This window comes from Mustela nivalis (genome assembly GCF_964662115.1).
Source record: "Mustela nivalis genome assembly, chromosome: 5".
NCBI classification, from domain to species: domain Eukaryota; kingdom Metazoa; phylum Chordata; class Mammalia; order Carnivora; family Mustelidae; genus Mustela; species Mustela nivalis.
The window spans coordinates 85,544,789-85,565,777 of NC_139024.1; the positions used below are offsets into that span (position 1 = coordinate 85,544,789).

General features: G+C 37.2%; 1 protein-coding gene across 9 annotated transcripts in view; it reads right to left on the minus strand.

The window, feature by feature from the left end:
• KIF6 (kinesin family member 6) overlaps positions 1 to 20,989 on the minus strand; it is a 521,280-nt gene that overhangs the window by 266,908 nt on the left and 233,383 nt on the right. For all 9 annotated transcript variants that reach the window (XM_082731109.1, XM_082731108.1, XM_082731114.1 and 6 more), the window contains one exon: positions 12,525 to 12,628. In XM_082731109.1, coding sequence (XP_082587235.1) covers positions 12,525 to 12,628 — 104 coding nt within the window. The remainder of the gene's footprint in view (positions 1 to 12,524; positions 12,629 to 20,989) is intronic.

A 20,989-nucleotide genomic window follows, 5' to 3' on the forward strand; every position in this document is an offset into this window, starting at 1 on the left:
GCATGTACATCTGGTCATCTGCCCCTGGCTCCGAGGTCCTAACAGGTCCCATGACATGAGATCGTTGGTACCCAGTGAGGGTTTCTTCACTATAAAGAATGAATGAAAGTATAAATTACTTCAAAGTGAGATTTATTTGATGGGAAAATGAAGATTTAGAACTCTTCCTTCATGTATATTCATTTATATGTCCAAGTAGAAGTTTGGGCATCCAGGAAGCTTTTATTAGTACAGATCCATTCTTTTGAAACAAATTCTGTGTCTGTGCTTCTGATAATACAATGTGCTTGATTTTAAACTATATTTAGTCTTAAATTATTTAACTTGACAAAGAATAAACAAAAAAATCCCATCAGATAACAATCTCCAAATGAGCCCCAACACAGAGTATAGATACCCCCAAGGATGGAAAGTGAAGGCCTACTCTCTATCTGAGGGTCAACTCCAGCACAGCTGCCAGCTTAACCAACTGTTTCAGTCTGGAAGGATGGCATTATTTCCCAACAGGAGCAATAAGCCCAGCAAGAGCAATCTGGGAACTCCTGAGGAGTAGGAGTGACCCTGTCACTGCAAGAACCACTTCCCATTTGGTAAACTGCACACCAAACTAAGGCCTCATCTGCTCAGGGTGATACATGCTTGCATGGATGGATTTCAGTAGCTCCATCTCTCAAATTGTGCAATTAAGTGTTCATGAACGGGTCAAATACCTCTCAAGCTTTTTCCTGCATAATGTAGCTTATGTGTATTCTTTGCTGTATTAATATTCACTGCATATTCTTTGATTATGTGCCACAAAATGATACAAATTAAGGTGCTGTGTTATCTTCACTGTAAGCAGACATAGCCTCAAATGCCTTTCAGTGTGGTGGAGGACAACAGATAGCAACCAAACAACACCCCAGGTACATGATTCTAACCAGAGATAAGTATTCTGACAGAAATGTACAGAAAAGGTGAAAACCTGTCATGATTTAGTTGGGGCTGCAGATCAACCAAGGAGGGAGAATTTAAACCAAGATTTGGAGGAGGAGTAGAACAAACAAATCAAGATGTATGTGTGTGTGTCCCATGTACACACAGGTCATCCCAATCAGAAGGCAGAGGCAATTCCAAGTGCAAAGGCCCAGGGTAAGAGACGGAATGGAATATTTAAGGAACCAAAAGGCCAGTGCTGTTGAAGCTCGGGGACAAGGGGGAGATGTATGTGAAGTGTGACTGAAAACACAGAAGAGGGTCAGATGGGGCAGACACTTACAGATCATAGAAAAAAATCTCGTCTCTTCCCAAGAACGGTGGGAAGTCAGAATTCACTGAAGAGTCTTAGAAAGAGTCAAATGATAAGAACTTGACTTAAAAAAAAAAAAAGAGAATATTCTGGCTACACAAAAAAAAAGAATTAGAAGCAAAGTAGGGAGCAAAGTAGATTCAGGAAATCCTATTATGGCACCATTTTAGTAGTGAAAAGACGGTGGCTGAGTGGGTGTGAAGTTGTCTGATTTAAGACACGCTTTGAAGAATCAAGAGGACTTACCAATGGGTTGGATTTGCCAGGGATGGGGGTGAGAAGAAAAGTACGGTCACAGGTAATTTCCACGTTTCTGGCTGGGGAAATTATAGGGCTGGCTGTAACAATGACTAACGGGGATACAGAGGCAGAGATCAGGTCTGGAGAAAGATCAGAGTTCAGTTGGGGGCAGGTGGAGTTCAGAGTGTGCTGGCAGGTAGGCAATGCAATTGATAAGTGTGGCATTCAGAGAAGAAAAAATGTGGGCTAGAAAAATAAATCAGAGTCACCAGGGGTGTGTGGCTGTTGATGAGATCACCTAAGAAAAAATATAAAGTAAAGAGAGAAGGGGAGGCCCTGCAATAGTACCTTAAGGAATGCCAACACGAAAGGAGGAGAATGTGCCAGGGAAGCCAAAGAGCATCAGGGGAGGGGAAGGTCCCAAGAAGACAGTGTGTCAGTGAGAGGGTTGTTAATAATGGTGAATGCTGCCAACAGGTCAAGAGAGATGAGGATTGAAATTGACCCATTACATTTGTCCACATGTAGGTCATCAGTAACTGTAAGAGTTATGGCTCTTCAGCGGGAGGCAGTAAAAGCCAGATCAGAGGGTGTTGAGGATGACGGAAGGGAATGGACACTGTGAGTGAAAGCAACTTCTTGGTGTAGTTGAGCTTCAAGAAGAAAAGGAGACATGCACACACACACACACACACACACACACACACACATATACATATACACATATACATATATACATATAAGAAAAACTTGAAGATTAAAAAGAAGGCTAAAGGATGTTCCTGAGATGGCAGAAGGGACTGGGACTGAGAGCACGTTTGGTGAGGGGAGCTCTAAGCAGAAGAGGGGACACATGACTGCAACAGGAAGGAAGGAGGGGGTGGGGAAATACTCAGATTGGTAGCAGAGCAGGAGACTGAGGAAGTCCTCCTCAATTTGGGCATGCAGTAATTAATGGTAAAAAGATATGTCTCTGTGCAACGAGGGGCTTATAGTCAAAGATAAGTTTCTATTATTAAACTAACTATAGCACAGTTTTACCTAAGGAAAATTCCTCACTGTATGGTTTTGTTTTACTTGGCTTTGCTGTATTTAGTGATTGGTTTTAAAATTTTATATTACCTTTTATCATACAGATTTTTCAAGTTGTCTTTAAAGGTCAGGTTAGTTGAGGTTAAATTTACAGGTAGTAAAATTTTTAATTCACCTTTTCTAGATGTGTAGACTATGCATTTTGACAAGTGTGTATAGTTATGTAACCGCCACTAAAATCAAGATATAGAATATTTCTATCACCCTAAACAATTCCCTCTTGCTCCTCTGTAATCAGTTCCTACTGGCCCCCACCAGCAACCTTGGAAACCACTAATATGATTTCTCTTATTATACTTTTGCCTTTTACAGAATGTCCCATAAATAGAATCATATGGTATGTAGCCTTCTGTATCTGGCTTCTGTTACTTAGCATAATGCTTTTGAGATTCATCCAAGCTGCTGAATGCATCAATAGTTTACTCCATTTTTACTGCTGGGTGTGATTCAACTATATGGCTGTACAGCCATTTGCTTAACCACTCACTGATTTAGGATGGTTCTAGTTCTGGGAGATTTTGAGGAAAGTTGCTGTAAATATTCATGTAGAAGTCTTTGAGTGGGCATATGCTTTCATTTCTCATAGAAAAATTCCTAGTAATGGGATTGCTGAAGTTTATGGTAACTATAATATTTAATGTTATCAGAAATTGCAAAACTGTTTTTCCAAAGCAGGGACTCCCACTTGTAACATCCCCACCAGCAATGTAAGAAAGTTTCAGGATCTCATCCTTACCAGCGTTGACTATGGCTAGTTTTAAAAAGCTATTCTAAAAATTGTATAGTATCATTACACTAAGGTTTTAATTTGATTTCTCTAATGACTAATTATGTTGACCTTACATCCTTTTTTGCCATTTATCTTTGATATACGTCTGCTCAAATATTTTGTCCATATTATTGTTTGTTTTTTTATTATTGAATTGTGATCATTTTTAAACTATATTTTGGATACAGGTCCTTTGTCAGACATCTGTTTTGAAAATGTTTTCTGCCAGTCTGTGTTTTTAAAATTTTTTAAAGTGGGTTTCAAAGAGTAGGTTTTTTTAGATTTTGATGGAGTCCAATTTATCTTTTTTTTTCTTTTATGGTTTGTGCTTCCTATGTCCTATACAGTTTTTGCCCAACTCAAGGTCACAAAGGTTTTCTATCTTTTCTTTTAGAGGTTTTATATTTTACATTGTATATTGAGAGCTATGATTCATTTCAAATGTTTGTATATAGTGTAAATTATGGATTGTTTTTCTTCTACAAAGTCATTTTATCTATTCTAGGTCCTTTGCAATTCTGTGAATTTTAGAAGCAACTTGCCAATTTCCATACACAAACAAAAAGCGTGCTGGAATTTGGGTTGGGATTACATTAAGTCTCCAGATCAATTTTGGAAGAACTGACATTATAGCATTAAATAGCCCAATCCATGTACTTAGTATATTTTTGCCTTTACTTAAGCATTTTTTAATTTCTTCATCAATGTTTTATCATTTTCAGCATATGAATCCTGTACATATTTTGTTAGATTTACCACTAAGTATTTTGGATTTTGATGATATTATAAATGATGCTGGATTTATTTAAATTTCCAGTTGTTCATTATTAGTATATAGAAATATAATTGAGTTTGTATATTTACCTTGTATCTTACAATCTTGCTAACCTCATCTATTAGTTCCAGTTGCCTTTTTATTTTCTGGATTTTTTTTTTTTTGAGTTTTCTACATAGACAAACATATTGTCTGTGAATAAAGATATTTCTATTATTTCCTTTCTAATCCTTTATGTGTTTTATTTATTTTTGTTGCTGTATTGCACTGACTAGATCTCTTAGTATAATGTTGAAGAGGTGAGAAAAGACATCCTTGCCTCATTTCCCATTTTAGGGGGAAAGAATTCTTTCTTTTACTGTCAATTGCTAAATTAGCTCTATTGTTTTTTGTAAATATACTTTTTAGGTGATAGAAGTTCCCTTCTATTCTCTCACCATGAGTGGATGTCAAAGTTTGTACAATGCTTGCCTGCATCTACTGAGATGATCAAATATTTGTTGTTAGTTGTTGTTGTTAGTTTGTTGACATGGTGAATTTCATTGATTGATTTTTGAATGTTAAACCAGTCTTGCATTCCTGAAATAATCCCCACTTGGTTATGATTTATTAATTTTTTTTATGTTTGGTATACTCAAGTTGCAAATATTTTTTTAACATTTTTACTCATAGGGGGTGTTGGTTTCGGGTTTTCTTTTTTCATGAATGTATTTGTCTACTTAAGATATTAGGGCAACACTGGCCTATAAAATGAGTTGGGAATTGTTCCCTCCTCTGTTTCCTGAAAAAAGTTTGTGTAGAATTGGTATTATTTATTCCCTAAATGTTTGGCAGGATTTACAGTGATGCTATCTGGGCCTGCAGTTTTTTTTGTTGGTAGGCTTTTATTACAAATTCATTTTCTTAGGTAGATATAGGACTATTAAGTTCCTCTATTTCTCCGTAGTAGTCTGCACCTTCAAAATCTGTCAGATTTATGTTAGTAAATATATTGTTATAAGTTGTTCATAATATTCCCTTTTTATCCTTTTAATGTCTCATCTTCCTATACTGTTTATTATTAACACTATGAGTCATAAAGGAGAATTTTTTCCCATTGGAAAATAACCAAGAATGGAATATCTAATTATATGTACATCGACATAAAGGAGGGAATGGATATGATGTGGCCAAGTACAAAGGTAAATTCAGTTGGCAAGCTGCCTACAGTAAATTTGAATGTAGCGAGACATGGTCTTGTTGATCCTGATTACTGCACATTTCAAATCAGATCAGGGAATTTCTAAGCTGGCTTATGGACTTGACTTCAGCATTAAATCAACTCAGTATGAGTCATTCCAAAATTTAAGTCTTTAGCCTCAACCTTCTTGTAAAGTTCCAGAACTTTAAAAGTTCTGTATATTGTATATTCCTTCATCATGTCAGGAACTGAACATTTCTTATCCTTAACCAGCTTTTTAAAAAAATTTTTATTTATTTGATAGAGAGAGAGAAAGCATGAGCAGGAAGGAACAGTAGAGGGAGAGGGAGAAGCAGACTCTGCTGAGCAGGGAGCCTGATGTGGGGCTCGATCCCAGGACACTGGGATCATGACCTGAGCCAAAGGCAGACGCTTAACCAAGTGAACCACCCAGGTGCCACTTCAACAAGCTTCTTTTTCTAACCTTTGATAATTCACCCAAAATCTTGACCTTTTACTATTCTTCCTTCTTTATCTTTTATATTGGTAGTCATCACTGCTATTGATTTTTCCTCAATAAAGTATCTCACATTTGTCTCGTCCTCTGTATTCACTGTCATTACTGGAGCCTTTTAATCATCATCACTCTATACCTAATGGTGATATCATCCTGGTTTCTCACTATTTTATTTGTTGCTATCACATCTACTTGTTGCTATAAGCAACCATTAAAAAAAAATCTTTATCCTATAAATTGCAACTCCTGTTTTATTTTTCTTTTTGCACTTTCTACTCTCTGAAATGCTCTGTATTTTAGTTATTTATCTTGTATATGATCTCTCTCCCCACCAGAATGTAAGCTCCATGAGTGCAAGGACTTTGTTTTGTTCATTTCTATATCTCTGGCACTTAGAACAGTGCCTAGAACAAAGGAAGAGCATAATAAACATTATTATATAAATGAATGAATTACAGTACTCCCAAGCACAATGTTTCCTAGTCCCAATTAAATAAAGCAGTAGCTCCTCTACACATGGTGTTCATAACTCATCATGAGATTACTGCTTAAGTGTCTAACCCTATTCTTCAATTCTACCAGGAGAACCCTTGGCTCCTGCCAGGCCAGTTTCATCCAGATCCTCATTAGGCAGTGCCTCTTACACGCAAGCCTCCATTCTGGTTTCTTGCCACTGTCCCCTGCCCCCCAACACATGCACACACGTGCACACGCACATGCATGCACTCACAGACACTATGCTCTTTCCCTCTCAGCACCTTCCTTTATGTGGTCTCTCCTCTTTCTCTTAGCGAGGTACCTTCTTCCTCTTGACGTCCTTTAAGGCTTATTTAGCTTCCTCAGTGGTGATACTTGTAATGACTTCCCCATTTCTGAATTCCTACATGATTGAGCTTTTCATTATCATAGATAATGAATAAATAACATATTAAACCATGTGTAATAAGTTGATATGACATTTAAAAACATGGAGCTGAAAGAGGCCCAGATAGCATTTAGTCCACTTCTCTTACTTTATATACAAGGAAACCCAAATCTAGAGAGTCATTAAAAACCTAATACAAGTAGAATTAGAACTATAATTAAGGTTTTACAGTTCTTAGTGTCCATTTATTCTTTTCACTAATATGCTATCTTATTCCCTGTTTTATATGTGCATGTGTGTGTGTAACTGTGTGCATTTGTTTATATACACTATGTCCCCAATAAAACTGTCACTGCTTAGAATTTTTTTACATGCCCTATATTCCTGAAAAGCCAAAAGTACCTATTAAAATGATTAGCATCGAGTAGGTGCTCAATAAATTCAGGATGAAGGACTGACTTGCAAAAAATAACTAAGAGAAACAAGCCAGGGGAAGACCAATACTATATAAAGTCACGTATGTGTGAAAAATAAAAAGCTGGACCCAGAGAAATGGAGACTAGACTGGTGTTTGCCAGGAACTGGGAGGAAGAGGAAACGGAAGAGATGTTGGTCGAAAAGGCAAAAACTTCAAGTTATATGATGAGTAAGTTCTGGAATCTAGTATATAGCATGGTGACTATAGTTAACAATACTATACTGTGTACTTGAAAGTTGCTAAGAGAGTAGATCTTTAGGTGCTTAACACACAGACACACACACAAACACACATGAGGTGATAGATGTGTAACTAACCATATTGTGGTAATCATTTCACAATATATACATATATTAATTCATAACACTGTACACCTTAAACTTACACAATGTTATATGTCAATTATGTCTCAATAAGGCTGACAGGAAAACAGAAAAAAAAAAACAACAAAAGGATCCAGAAGTTTACTTTGGGCAGAGTTGAGCCCATAAGATCCAGTTCAATTCCATCTCAAAGGTAAAATGTTGCTATGCAGAAAATATTCTACTATTTAGACTTGGGCCAGGATATAATACTTCCATCTTAACCAGAGATCTACAGGCTTATTATTATTTTTTTAAACCAGAGGAAAAAAGAGGTATGTGTTTAGAGAATCAATCAGAATCAAATCTTCACCCAAGAAGCTCTGTATAAACATTAACTTGGCTATCCAGCCTTCATCCAGCTGTCTCTTCTCAAATTTACACAAGCCAAAAAAAAAAAAAAAAGATGTAAACTAAAAATATCAGAATAACTGGAGGCTGACATCTGTAAGCCTCCTCAGTTGAAGCATCCGAGTCAATGCAACAAATATTTACATTAAGAGCCAGAATGTTAGGAAACAGTTCAAAAAATCTGATAGGGCTAGATATTCACAGACATCTCCAAAGTGTTCAGTGCACATAACATAGAATATAGAATAGGTTATGTATTAAATATCTGCTTTCTAATATCCTTCATAGAATCTCTGATAGGAATGTCATGCGATCAGCATAAAGCCTGGAAACAGCAGGACAGCAGGACAGAGAGAGTAGACCAAAGCCACTACATTTCTGCCATTCTGTCCTGCCAAGTCATGGGACTCTTCTCTCCAACAGCACTATACGCCTCCTACCCTCACCATCCATGGAGTCCAGGCACAATGAGAGGCTAGATCAAATTCATACTCCTGAATTAATGTCCAGCGTCCCCAGAAGACAAAGAAGCACAGACTAATGATACTAAATAGCAGTGCCACATATCAGGCAAATTTTAATTTCTCTCTTTGATTTTATGATGATACAGAACTCTAAAGTCTGATGAATTTTAAGTTGTGCCAATATTCAATCCAGTGGATTCTGGCAAAACATAACTGTAACAACAATAGAATGAAAACCATAACAAAACCCCACATTATCTGAAAAATCTTTACTATCAGTATGAACAAGCACCCAAGGTGGAGCACCAGCTGGTTGTGAACCCCTGTGCTTTGTTTTGGCAGAGTAGGTATAACCTTTTGCCACATTTGTTCTCTCTCGCTGCTCATCAAAAGTCATTAATAAGATGTAATGCTATATGGTATACTTAGCTTGTCAGCAGAGAAGTCATTTCACTGGGAACGGCGGAAGCACACAAACTAATTTTACATGAGGATCCTGAACTCAAAATTAATCCGTACTATCTTCCCAATCTCGTGTTTTATTTATCTGTTCTCATAACACTTACATTTTGCATCGTGATTACTTGTGCTTGTGTCTGTCAGTGCCAGTAAATTGTGAACCCTTTGAGAGCCAGCTCTAGGTTTTGTTCATCTTGTGTTCATCTCTCAAGGCCTAGGGTGGAGTTTTGTAAACACTAGATGAATAATAAATGTTGAATGAATGAATGAACCAACTGCCCAGAAAAACTAAAGACAACACTACACACTGTATATAGAGAATCTGTTCAATTGACATGTGTATATGTATTGCTACCTGTGGATCAAAGGAAACCAACTACATCCAAGAGTCTGTCAGTATTTTAAAACAGTTGTCCCATTTTTATTTCTCTCCAGTCTAAACCCCCCAAACTTCTGTGAATGGCAAATTTGATTGTTGTCAATAATTTTTAAACAACAACATCTGTGTATGTGGGAAGTGGCAAGTCAGTAAAAGAGACAATGTAAATATAATACAATATTAAGTATTGTAAAGAAATAACATCTGCTCATTGTTTTTTATACTTTGTAGCATTTTTCTTTTTGTGAAAATGTAGTCTGTTGTAATCTCTTCTAGAAAGGGACTGGGGTGGTTAACTTTCTCAAAGCTGGTATGTCTGAAAAAGGCATTGTTTCGCATTTGCATTTGAATGCTAATTTGGGTAGATACAGAAATCTCCATTCAAAGTCCTGTTTTGTTTTTTGGCACCAGAGGTCCAGAGGTTCCTGTCTCCAGAGAGGCTGATGAGAAGTTTGCTCTAAATCAGATTCTTCATTGTAAATGATATTTTTCTTCTTTGATAACTTTTAGGATTCTTTCCTATACTTTGAGGTCTTAAAATTTTTCTACATTATTATACAGCTTAGTACATGGTAACCTTTTCATTATTAAGTCTTTTTTTTTTTCTTAGTTCTAAGAAATTCTTAAGAGAATATTTATTTAACCATTGGCTCCTCTGTGTTACCTCTATTTCTCCTTTAAAAAACGTCTCTTTGTTAGATATTGGTAAAGCTAGAGCTATTCTTCAAGATTCTTTTCTTTTCAACTTTCTCTTTACCCTTTCATCTTATATTATGGAAGAATTCCTTAGCCTTGCTAAGTAGTCCTAGCTGACTAATTTGTCCCTCTGTTTTTTCATGCTGCCATCCTTTAAGTTCTTAATGGTAACAATTACATTTCTTCATTTTTCAGATTTCCTCTTGAGTATGTTTTATAAAAATAAAGATCCTGTTGTTTCATGGATGTAATGCCTTCTTTTACATCTCCAAAGGTATTAATCACTCTTCCTATTATGTTTGGTTCTGAAGCCCTCCAAGCTTAGACTAGACTCCTTGTTCTGGTCTTTCTCCAAGTCAGCAGTCCTTCTATTTCTGGTTGTTTCCGACTGTGAGCTCATCTTTTCTAGACTCTCTGGGAAGGCAGCTGGTCCTGGAGGACGGGCTAAGCAGTGGTGGGTGCTTGTGCTCCTTGCCACTTTCAGTGGGAACGGGGGACAGGCAGAGCTGAGGACAACTGCTCACTTCAGAGCTTTTTAGGCCCCCAAATTATTCTGGATATCATCAGCTACCTGGAGCCTTTCCCTGATTCTCCATCCTAAACTCTGACGTAAACACTGGATGGAGAAGGGAAGAAGGAACGTACAGGGATCCACAGGACAAATTGCTCCCACCACTAGGGCTGTACCAAACTCAAGTGTACCAGGCTATTGCCACACTTCTCCCACTCCAGGGTGCCAGCACGCAGAGTGATGTAGGTTTTCCATGGTGGCTCTGGGTCGGCCCCACCCTTCAATCTGCTAGGAATTCCTTGAAGCCCCCAGTCCCTTGAGAGATTTATGTATAATTCCTCGGTATAGCTAGAGATTCAGATGTCTCTTTGTATCAGTTCTAAAATTCTTCAGATTTGGCACAGTGGAGGGACCGGACATCTTGAAACTAGCACATGCATAATCTTAACCTTACCTGGAGCCTCCTGCACAACAGATAGGATATATAACTCTGGTATTTATTTGACATGTTGGCCATTTTCCTTTTTGCTCTTGGATCCAACTTCTATTTTTCCCCTCTTTGACCCTGCATCACAGGAAACTACCTTCCCTGACTCTCCTAACACCTGGTTTCTGGGCCAGTTCAGCCAATAGGCTGACGGGTGGATGATGGGAAGTGATATGAGAGAGCAGCTCAGGCTCCCTGCCAGGATGACGCCTCTCATAACACCTGTTGCTCTTCCCTGGCCCCAGCACTCATCATGAGCTCGCTCCTCTGGTCGGCTCTAGTCTTAGACCTTACTGACATAAGCTTCTACCATCCTCTCCCCAGTCCCAGGAGTATAGGGCTCACTGCTGTTCCTGATCTCTGGGGTGCTGTGTTATTTCCTATAATACCACCTCCTTACAACATCTCCTATGTTTAAGTTTTGCTGAGAGGCCTAGGATGCTTTTGTTTTCCTGGCTGAACCCTGACTTGAAGTTCACAGTTCTGAGGAGACATCTTCAAAGATGATAATTGATAATTCCTTTCTTTGAGGGGAAGGGAGCATCAGAGTGAAGGAATACTCAACCTGGAGAAGTTTCTCCATATCTAAGCTATCCCAAGTTATTTCAAGGAGTGACAGGGAATTCTTCAAAACGTGACTTTGGGCAAGTAGTTTACTTGAATTGCATATATGCAATAAAGCGAATTTGCAAGGAAAGTCTTAGGAGCCTCTCCTGTTATTAAACACAGTGTTCTAGAATTACAAAATGGTATCCTAGAGGAGTGAAATCTTTGATTATAGCAGAAACCTTGCTTAAAGCTCCTACCTCTGGCCTAAAGGGGCATAGCCATGAAATAGTTTAAAGAAAACACTTTCATCATCTCTACTATTTACCATTTTCTCTGTTAGGAGAGGATTAGGTGAAATGATACCAAACCCTTAGAAAAAATCTTGTGTAGCTCTATTTCTCATTTGGAAATTGAGAATATCACTGGCTTTTAAGCCCAGCCCATTATTATCACTCCATAAATGCTTTGTGAGTTGCACAGAAACAAGAAAACCCAGCAGCGTGGCTCATGATCAGAGAAAAAACGAGAGCCACACCATGCCCCCAATATGCCACATGGCTGCAGATATGAAAGGCCCTGAATCCCTGCTTTCATTCCCATTTCCAGTGTTTGAACTTGAATATATGGGCCATCTATTTATTAAAGGAGAGAGCTACATTGGCATGGGATAAATTGGTGTTTGCAGCAAGATGCTTTTTAATACAAAGGATGTTTCTTGAATTCCTTTTAGATCTGAGATCCACAGCTTAGGAGTGTTTGGTGTGTATGTTTTAAAATTGCATGACTATTAATCAAGCCCTTCTCTTCAGTTGGCATGAGAAGGCTATTCCCATCCTTTATGGGCTCTGTTCTTTACTCCCTCAAAGCTGAGGCGGCAAAAACATTGCCAGCCTTCGCCAGCTTTTCGTGGAAAGCTGCCACTCTTAACTGGCGCCTACATGCAATTTCAGACTCTCCCAGGAGACCTTAATGCTTTGAGGTGAATTCGTAACACTGGGGCCAACAAAGAAGTTAACACAAACTTTCACAGTTAAAGACCCAAAAACAAGTCTGCAGGCTTACTGAAGGAGCTCCGCGTCTGTGAGCGCCTCTGTCCTCTGCTCCCCAGTGACCACGGCCAGTTCATCCTTCAGTTCCTGGATTTCTTTTTGTAGGCGTATAATCATCTACAAATGGCAAGGCGGGAGAATAAATGTCAACTCCTCATTAAAGGGAACTTGGTGACAGAGAACATAACATCTTTGAAAATTACGAGCAATTTAGAGGATGCGAAAACGTACAGAGAATGATACAAAAGCCACCCCGTACCTACCACCAGCCTTCGTTAATTCTTAATGTTTTGTCAAAATCATTCTAGAATTCATTTTAACAAATAAGGCAGTGCTTATGTAACTGGAGCCCCTCATTCCTATTTCTTTTCTGTCTCTTGAGGTGATCACTGTACTGCATTTCATCGGGAGCATTTCCCTGCATGTTTTCATATGTTTACTCCATCTTTATGGATTAAACTATAAATAATATACGGTATCATTCTGCATGCTTTAAACTCTATGTAAATGTTACCATGCTGCGTGGAATGGTAACTTGCTTTTTTCTTCCTCACATTAGGTTTTTGGGATTATGTATCCTGCTTCATGTGGCTCTAGTTCATTAATTTGCATGGAAATATACTACTTCGGTGAAGGAATATATCACAATTTATCCATGTCTCCTGTCGATGGACATTTAGGATTCCTTCCTCTTGCTATTACAAACAGTGTTGCTGTTAACACTATAAATCTCTGGGCACATATGTGAGTTTCGCTATAGGAGGTGCTTAGAAATAAAATTGTGTGGTTGTAGAGTATGTGCATCTTCTCTTTAGTATATATTGTTAAACTGCTCTTCAGAGCCATTTTATAAACCTACATTCTGCATAAGCAATATGTACAAGTTCCTGTTTCCCCACATTTACTTCACTATGTATGTAGTATTGACAAACACTTTAATCTTGCCAGTCCAGAAGGTGTAAAATTGTACCTCATTTAGTTCTAATCTGCATTTTCTGATTATTAGGGAGGTTGATCATCTTTGCACATGTATATTGGCTGTTTGGGTTTCCTTTTCTGTAAATTACTTATTTATTATATTCTTGCTCATGTTTCAATTGTCTTGTTTTTCTCTTCCTTGTTGGTCTGCTGGCTTCTTTATATATGAATCCTTTGTTAATTTTACACAAGGTACATGTTTTTTCCCCAATCTATTCCAGGTTTTTCATTTTTTCAAAGATTTTATTTATTTATTTGTCAGATAGAGAGATTGAGAGTACAAACAGGGGGAGTGACAGGCAGAGGAAGACAGAGAAACAGGCTCCCCACTGAGCAGGGAACCTGATGTGGGGCTCTATCCCAGGACCCTGAGATCATGACCTGAGCCAAAGGTACACGCTTAACCAACTGAGCCACTCAGGTGTTCTGCTTTTTGTGGTGTTCTTTCTGTTAAGTAAAGATTTTAAATTTCAATATAATTTTATTATTGACTTCTTCCATTATGAGTTGTATTTTTGTGCCTTTTAAAATCCATTTTACCTAAAACCATAGGAATATTTTCCTATATGTTCTTATAAAAGTTTTAAATCTTTGCTTTTCACATTTAGGCTTTTGTTTTTGTATAAAGTATGAGGTATGTATCTAATTTCGCTTTTTATATGGTTAACCATGTAAGATTTGCTATTATAATTTTGTTATATAACATGTTTCTACATATAAATGTGTCTTTTTCTTGAGCTCTTGGTTAAAAAAATTTATGTACTTGACTATACATGCAGCAATACTATGCTATTTTAATTATTATAGCTTATGAAATTTTGACATCAAGATAGAATAAGCCCCCACCATTTTATTCTTTTCCAAAATAGATATGGCTATTCTTGGTCATTTGTTCTCTTGTAGAAGTCTGAGACACAGCTTATAAAATTCCACCAAAGGTCCTCCTCAATTTTTAACTAGAAATAAATTTGATTAAAAGGGCAATTGATTAAAAGCCTTTGGCTCAGGTCATGATCTGGGTCCTGGGAAAGAGCCCCACATTGGGCACTCTGCTCAGTGGAGAGCCTGTTTTCCCCTCTTTCTCTGCCTGTTGCTCCCCCTGTCTGTGCTCTCTTGCAGTCAAATAAATAAATAAAATCTTTTTAAAAAAAGAGTCATTTGGAAAGACTTATCAAATTAATAACATTGAATCATCTCATCCACAAACATAATATGATTTCCACTGATTCCTTTCAATAAAGATTTACCGTGTTCTCTATAAAAATATGTTTAATCAGATTTTTCCCTAGATTGTTAGTTTTTGTTGCTTTTTTTTTTCATTTTATTTCTATTCAATATTCCAAAATTCATTGTTTATGCACCACACCCAGTGCTCCAGGCAATAGATGCCCTCAGTTTGTTTCTCAGACTCCACAGTCTCTCATAGTTTGTTTCACCCCCCAATTTCCCCCAACTCACTTTTCCTCTCCATCTTCCCATATCCTCCATGTTATTCCTTATGCTCTACAAGTAAGTGAAACCATATGATAATTGACTCTCTCTGCTTGACATATTTCACTCAGCATAATCTCTTCCAGTCACATCCATATTGATATAAGTCGGATATTCATCCTTTCTGATGAAGACATAATACTCCATTGTATATATGGGCCATATCTTCTTTATCCATTCGTCCATTGAAGGTCATCTTGGTTCTTTCCATAGTTTGGCGACCGTGGCCATTGCTGCTATAAACATTGGGGTACAGATGGCCCTTCTTTTCACTACATCTGTATGTTTGGGGTAAATACCCAGGAGGGCAATGGCAGGGTCATAGGGAAGTTCTATTTTTAATTTCTTGAGGAATCTCCACACTGTTCTCCAAAGAGACTGCACCAACTTGCACTCCCACCAACAGTGTAAGAGGGTTCCCCTTTCTCCACATCCCCTCCAGCACATGTTGTTTCCTGTCCTGTTAATTTTGGCCATTCTAACTGGTGTAAGGTGATATCTCAATGTGGTTTTGATTTGAATCTCCCTGAGGGCTAGTGATGATGAACATTTTTTCATGTGTCTGATAGCCATTTGTATGTCTTGATTGGAGAAGTGTCTGTTCATATCTTCTGCCCATTTTTTGATATGATTGTCTGTTTTGTGTGTGTTGAGTTTGAGGAGTTCTTTATAGATCCTGGATATCAACCTTTTGTCTGTACTGTCATTTGCAAATATCTTCTCCCATTCCATGGGTTGCCTCTTTGTTTTTTTAACTGTTTCCTTTGCTGTGCAGAAGCTTTTGATTTTGATGAAGTCCCAAAAGTTTATTTTCACTTTTGTTTCCTTTACCTTTGGAGACATATCTTGAAAGAAGTTGCTGTGGCTGATATCGAAGAGATTATTGCCTATGTTCTCCTCTAGGATTCTGATGGATTCCTGTCTCACATTGAGGTCTTTTATCCATTTCGAGTTTATCTTTGTGTACGGTGTAAGAGAATGGCTGAGTTTCATTCTTCTACATATAGCTGCCCAGTTTTCCCAGCACCATTTATTGAAGAGACTGTCTTTTTTCCACTGTATTTTTCTTGTTTTGTCGAAGATTAATTGACCATAGAGTTGAGGGTCCATATCTGGGCTCTCTACTCTGTTCCACTGGTCTATGTGTCTGTTTTTATGCCAGTACCATACTGTCTTGGTGATCACAGCTTTGTAATAAAGCTTGAAATCAGGTAACGTGATGCCCCCAGCTTTATTTTTGTTTTTCAACATTTCCTTCGCGATTCGGGGTCTCTTCTGATTCCATACAAATTTTAGGATTATTTGCTCCAGCTTTTTGAAGAATACCGGTGGAATTTTGATTGGAATGGATTAAAAGTATAGATTGCTCTAGGCAGTATAGACATTTTAACAATGTTTATTCTTCTGATCCAAGAGCATGGAATGGTCTTCCAACTTTTTGTGTCTTCTTCAATTTCTTTCATGAGTGTTCTGTGGTTCCTTGAGTACAGATCCTTTACCTCTTTGGTTAGGTATATTCCTAGGTATCTTATGGTTCTTGGTGCTATAGTAAATAGAACTGATTCTCTAATTTCCCTTTCTGTATCTTCATTGTTAGTGTATAAGAAAGCCACTGATTTCTGCACATTGACTTTGTATCCTGCCACGTTGCTGAATTGCTGTATGAGTTCTAGTAGTTTGGGGGTGGAGTCTTTTGGGTTTTCCATATAAAGAATCATGTCATCTGTGAATAGAGAGAGTTTGATTTCTTCATTGCCAATTTGGATACGTTTCATTTCTCTTTGTTGTCTGATTGTCTGATTGTTTTTCTTTTTCAACATTTCCCTAGGAACTCGGGGTCTCTTCTGGTTTCATACAAATTTTAGGATTGTTTGTTCCAGCACTTTGAAAAATGCCAGTGGAATTTAGATCGGGATGGTTTTGAAAGTATAGATTGCTCTAAGTGGTATAGACACTGTAACAATGTTTATTCTTCCAATCCATGAGCATGGAATGGTCTTCCATCTTTTTGTGTCTTCTTCAATTTCTTCTTCGAATACAGATCCTTTATGTCTTTAGTTAGGGCTATTCCCAGGTATCTTATGGTTCTTGGTGCTATAGTAAATGGAACTGATTCTCTAATTTCCCTTTCTCTATTTTCATTGTTAGTGTATAAGAAAGCAACATGGAGGCTTAAGTGGGTAGGAGAAGAATAAATGAAACAAGATGGGATTGGGAGGGAGACAAACCATAAGTGACTCTTAATCTCACAAAGCAAACTGAGGGTTGCTGGGGGGAGGGGGTTTGGGAGAAGGGGGTGGGATTATGGACATTGGGGAGGGTATGTGCTTTGGTGAGTGCTGTGAAGTGTGTAAACCTGGTGATTCACAGACCTGTACCCCTGGGGATAAAAATATATGTTTATAAAAAATAAAAAATTTAAGAAGAAAAAAAAAAAAAAAGAAAGCAACTGATTTCTGTACATTGATTTTGTATCCTGCCACATTGTTGAATTGCTGTATGAGTTCTAGCAGTTTGGGGGTGGTCTTTTGGGTTTTCCATATAAAGTATTATGTCATCTCTGGAAAGAGAGTTTGACTTCTTCATTGCCAATCTGAACACCTTTTATTTCTTTTTGTTGTCTGATTGCTGTTGCTAGGACTTCTGGTACTATGTTGAGTAATGGTGGCGAAAGTGGGCATCCTTGTCATGCTTCTGATCTCAAAGGGAAGGCTGTCAGCTTTTCCCCATTGAGGATGATATTCACTGTGGGTTTTTCATAGATAGATTTATGAAGTTGAGGAATGTTCCCTCTAACCCTATAGTTTGAATCATTTTAATCAGGAACGGATGTTGTATCTTGTCAAATGCTTTTTCTGCATCGAGAGGACCATGTGGTTCTTCGCTCTTCTCTTATTGATTTGTTCTATCACATTGGTTGATTTGTGAATGAACCATGCTTGCATCCAATGGAGTTTTGTTGCTACTATTAATGAAGTTTTTGTCAAATTGTATTTTCTAATTGTTACCTTTTCATTTATAGGAAGGCAATTAATTTTTATATATGGACATTGTTTGGTTCTGTTTATCATTAAATATTTTTAGGTGTTCAATATAAGCAATCAAATTGTTTGCAAGTAATGACAAATGTTTCCTCCTTTTCAAATCCTCATACCTTTTATTTTTTAATTGTCTCTTTCCTAGCTAGAACTTCCAATTATAATGCTTCAGACGTTCATTCTTACCTTATTCCTTCTAACATTTCACCTTCAAAATGTTTGCTGTAGTTTTTGGTTGATAGCCTTAATCACTTTCAGGCTGTTCACTGATATTTATAGTTTGATGAGTCTTTTCAAACTATGGATGAATGTTTAATGCTAAAAATATCTCTTCTGCATCTAGTGATGTAAGCATATAATTTTTCTCTTTTTAACTGTGACTGTTATGAATCACCTTCATTCATGTGACTTCTTATTTAGTATAAACTACTTCAGATATACAAAAAGATATATAAAGGGTACCTTGTAAACCCACTACTTAGCTTAAGTGAACACCATTATACCTACTATGTAGCATAAGAAATAAAACATTACAGATGCTTTTGAAGCCTGAACCTCTGTATAGCTTTCTCTAAATAAATCTCTTGTTACCATTACCTAAAATTTGGTGTTTATTTTTCCCATGGCTCTTTTTCTTTTGTTATATACACTAAAATGTTTTCTAATGACACATTATCTTTCAATTCCCCAAATAAACCCAACTAGCTCATGATACCACGTATTAATAATCATAATGCAAAGTTCCTAAAAGAAGAATTGGCAGACTGATTTAAACTTATATTCTTCCTTCAATATTTGATAAACTTAAAAACAACATGGGGTCTGCTCCATCCTTCCTTTCTTCCTGTCTTCTTTCCCTCCTTCCCCACTTTCCTCCATTCTTTCCTTCCTCTTTCTCTCTTTCTCTTTGTCTTTCTCTCCCTTTGGTACCTCTGTTAGTACTAAATCTATTTAATAGTCATAGATATATTCATGTTTTTAAAAATTCTTCTTAAAAATTAAAATAATAAAATAAATTCTTCTTGCATTAGCTTCAATGTTGCTTTTAAAGGAAATTGTCCATTTTTGCTTTTAAATTTACTGCCAATAAAGTCATTCAAAATACCTTAATATTATTTTAAGCTATCTGTTGTACCTATGGTTAAGTCTTCTTTTCGTTCCAAATACTGGGTCGATTTCTGCCTTCTTTATTCCTTTCTTCATTAATCTTTCCCGAGATTTGTTCATTTTATTAATAGATTAAAAGTCACCTTCAGTTTTGGTTACTCCTTTCTACTGTATCTTTGCTTTGGGTTTTGTTTTTGCTCATTTTTACACTTTTTAATTTCTGTCTTTCTACTCTTTTGAATTTATTTTAGTGCTTATTTTTCTAACTTCTTGGCTTGGGGTCCATTAGACCAAGGGAGTTTGTAAATTTGAACTTTGAAGTCATGGGAAGCAGAGGCTTAGGATTTAAAACTTGCAGAGAAACCAACTTTTGCTCCACCTGAAGCCCAGGCTAAGGCAGATAAACTTCCCTAGCATCTCCCTATGCCAATTGGCAGATTTTTTCCTTTCTGGTTCACCCTTTCACCGGTTTCATATTGAGAAGCAGAGAACATATGTTCATTGCCCATCTTCCAAGGTTCCAGGGCTCCATATTTGATGGCTTTCTTACAATTCCCTTCATCCCTCTACTCCAGGACAACTGCAGCCTCAGCTTGGTTTCTGAGCCCTGGAGAATTCCCTTTACTCATTCAACCTCAGACATACATTTCAAAAGTACTTGTTAAATTTTATATATAGGTAGGGTTCCTATTATCTCTGACATATTGACAGGACCAGAATTTCCAAAGAATGGGACACTGAGTATTTTGAACATGTCAGTTCTCCTGGAATTTCATTTAAATGCACAGGATAGGGTGGGTTTTGGTTATTTGCTTCTTTTCAAAAACATGGTCAGAATCATCCAGCTCTGCACAGTGAAAATTCTCAGACAGGAACTATGTGAGTTATTCATTTGTATCTCCTTCCCTTCACCCCCAAATTAATATTGATGTCATATTTTCTAGTCTGCTAAGGCATTCAAAGTCAAATATAACAACTAAATTAACTTCTGTCACTGAGCAGAAATCTCAAAACTAAGCCAACTTTCATGATTTTGAGATTATTACAATCATACCTCCCATCAAATTGCAGTAGAAACTTTGGAATGAGAGCCATCCATAGAAGATTTTGGCCCATGCTGAGTCACCACAGACTCTGGCCTCTTTATAATTCTTTTATCACCTTGTCTTACTGAGACTTGTAAAGAAAGCAAGTCAAAATCCTGGTGATCCTGATCTTAGAGGGCTGGTTTCATGTGTGCCATTGGATTCTGAGAGCTATATATTGGGAATCCCCTCCAAATTGTGTTTTGGGTGGTTTGGGTGGTTTGGGTGACAAATTTGCAATTGTCACCTGTGCTTCAGAAAAGCTCTGTCCATAAAGTCATGAATAGTAATGTCAGTTTTTTGAAGCCATTATAAAAGAGAATGGGAGATAACACTTATCAATTATAGATTGTTTTGCACCAGAAGATATCTCTCTCTCTCTCTCTCTCTCTCTCTCTATATATATATATATATATATATATATATATGAATAAAACAAATCTTACTTTATTTCTTATTTAGATTCAATAAGCCAACACATAGTACATCATTAGTTTCAGATATAATGTTCAATAATTTATCGGTTGCATATAACATCCAGTGCTCATCAGCTCATCACCTCACAAAAGAAACTGGACCGTTTTCTTACACCATACACAAAGATAAACTCAAAATGGATGAAAGACCTAAATGTGAGGCAGAAATCCATCAAAATCCTAGAGGAGAACATAGGCAGCAAACTCTTTGACCTTAGCTGCAGCAACTTCTTGCTAGACACATCTCCAAAGGCAAGGGAAACAAAAGGAAAAATGAACTATTGGGACTTCATTGAGATAAAA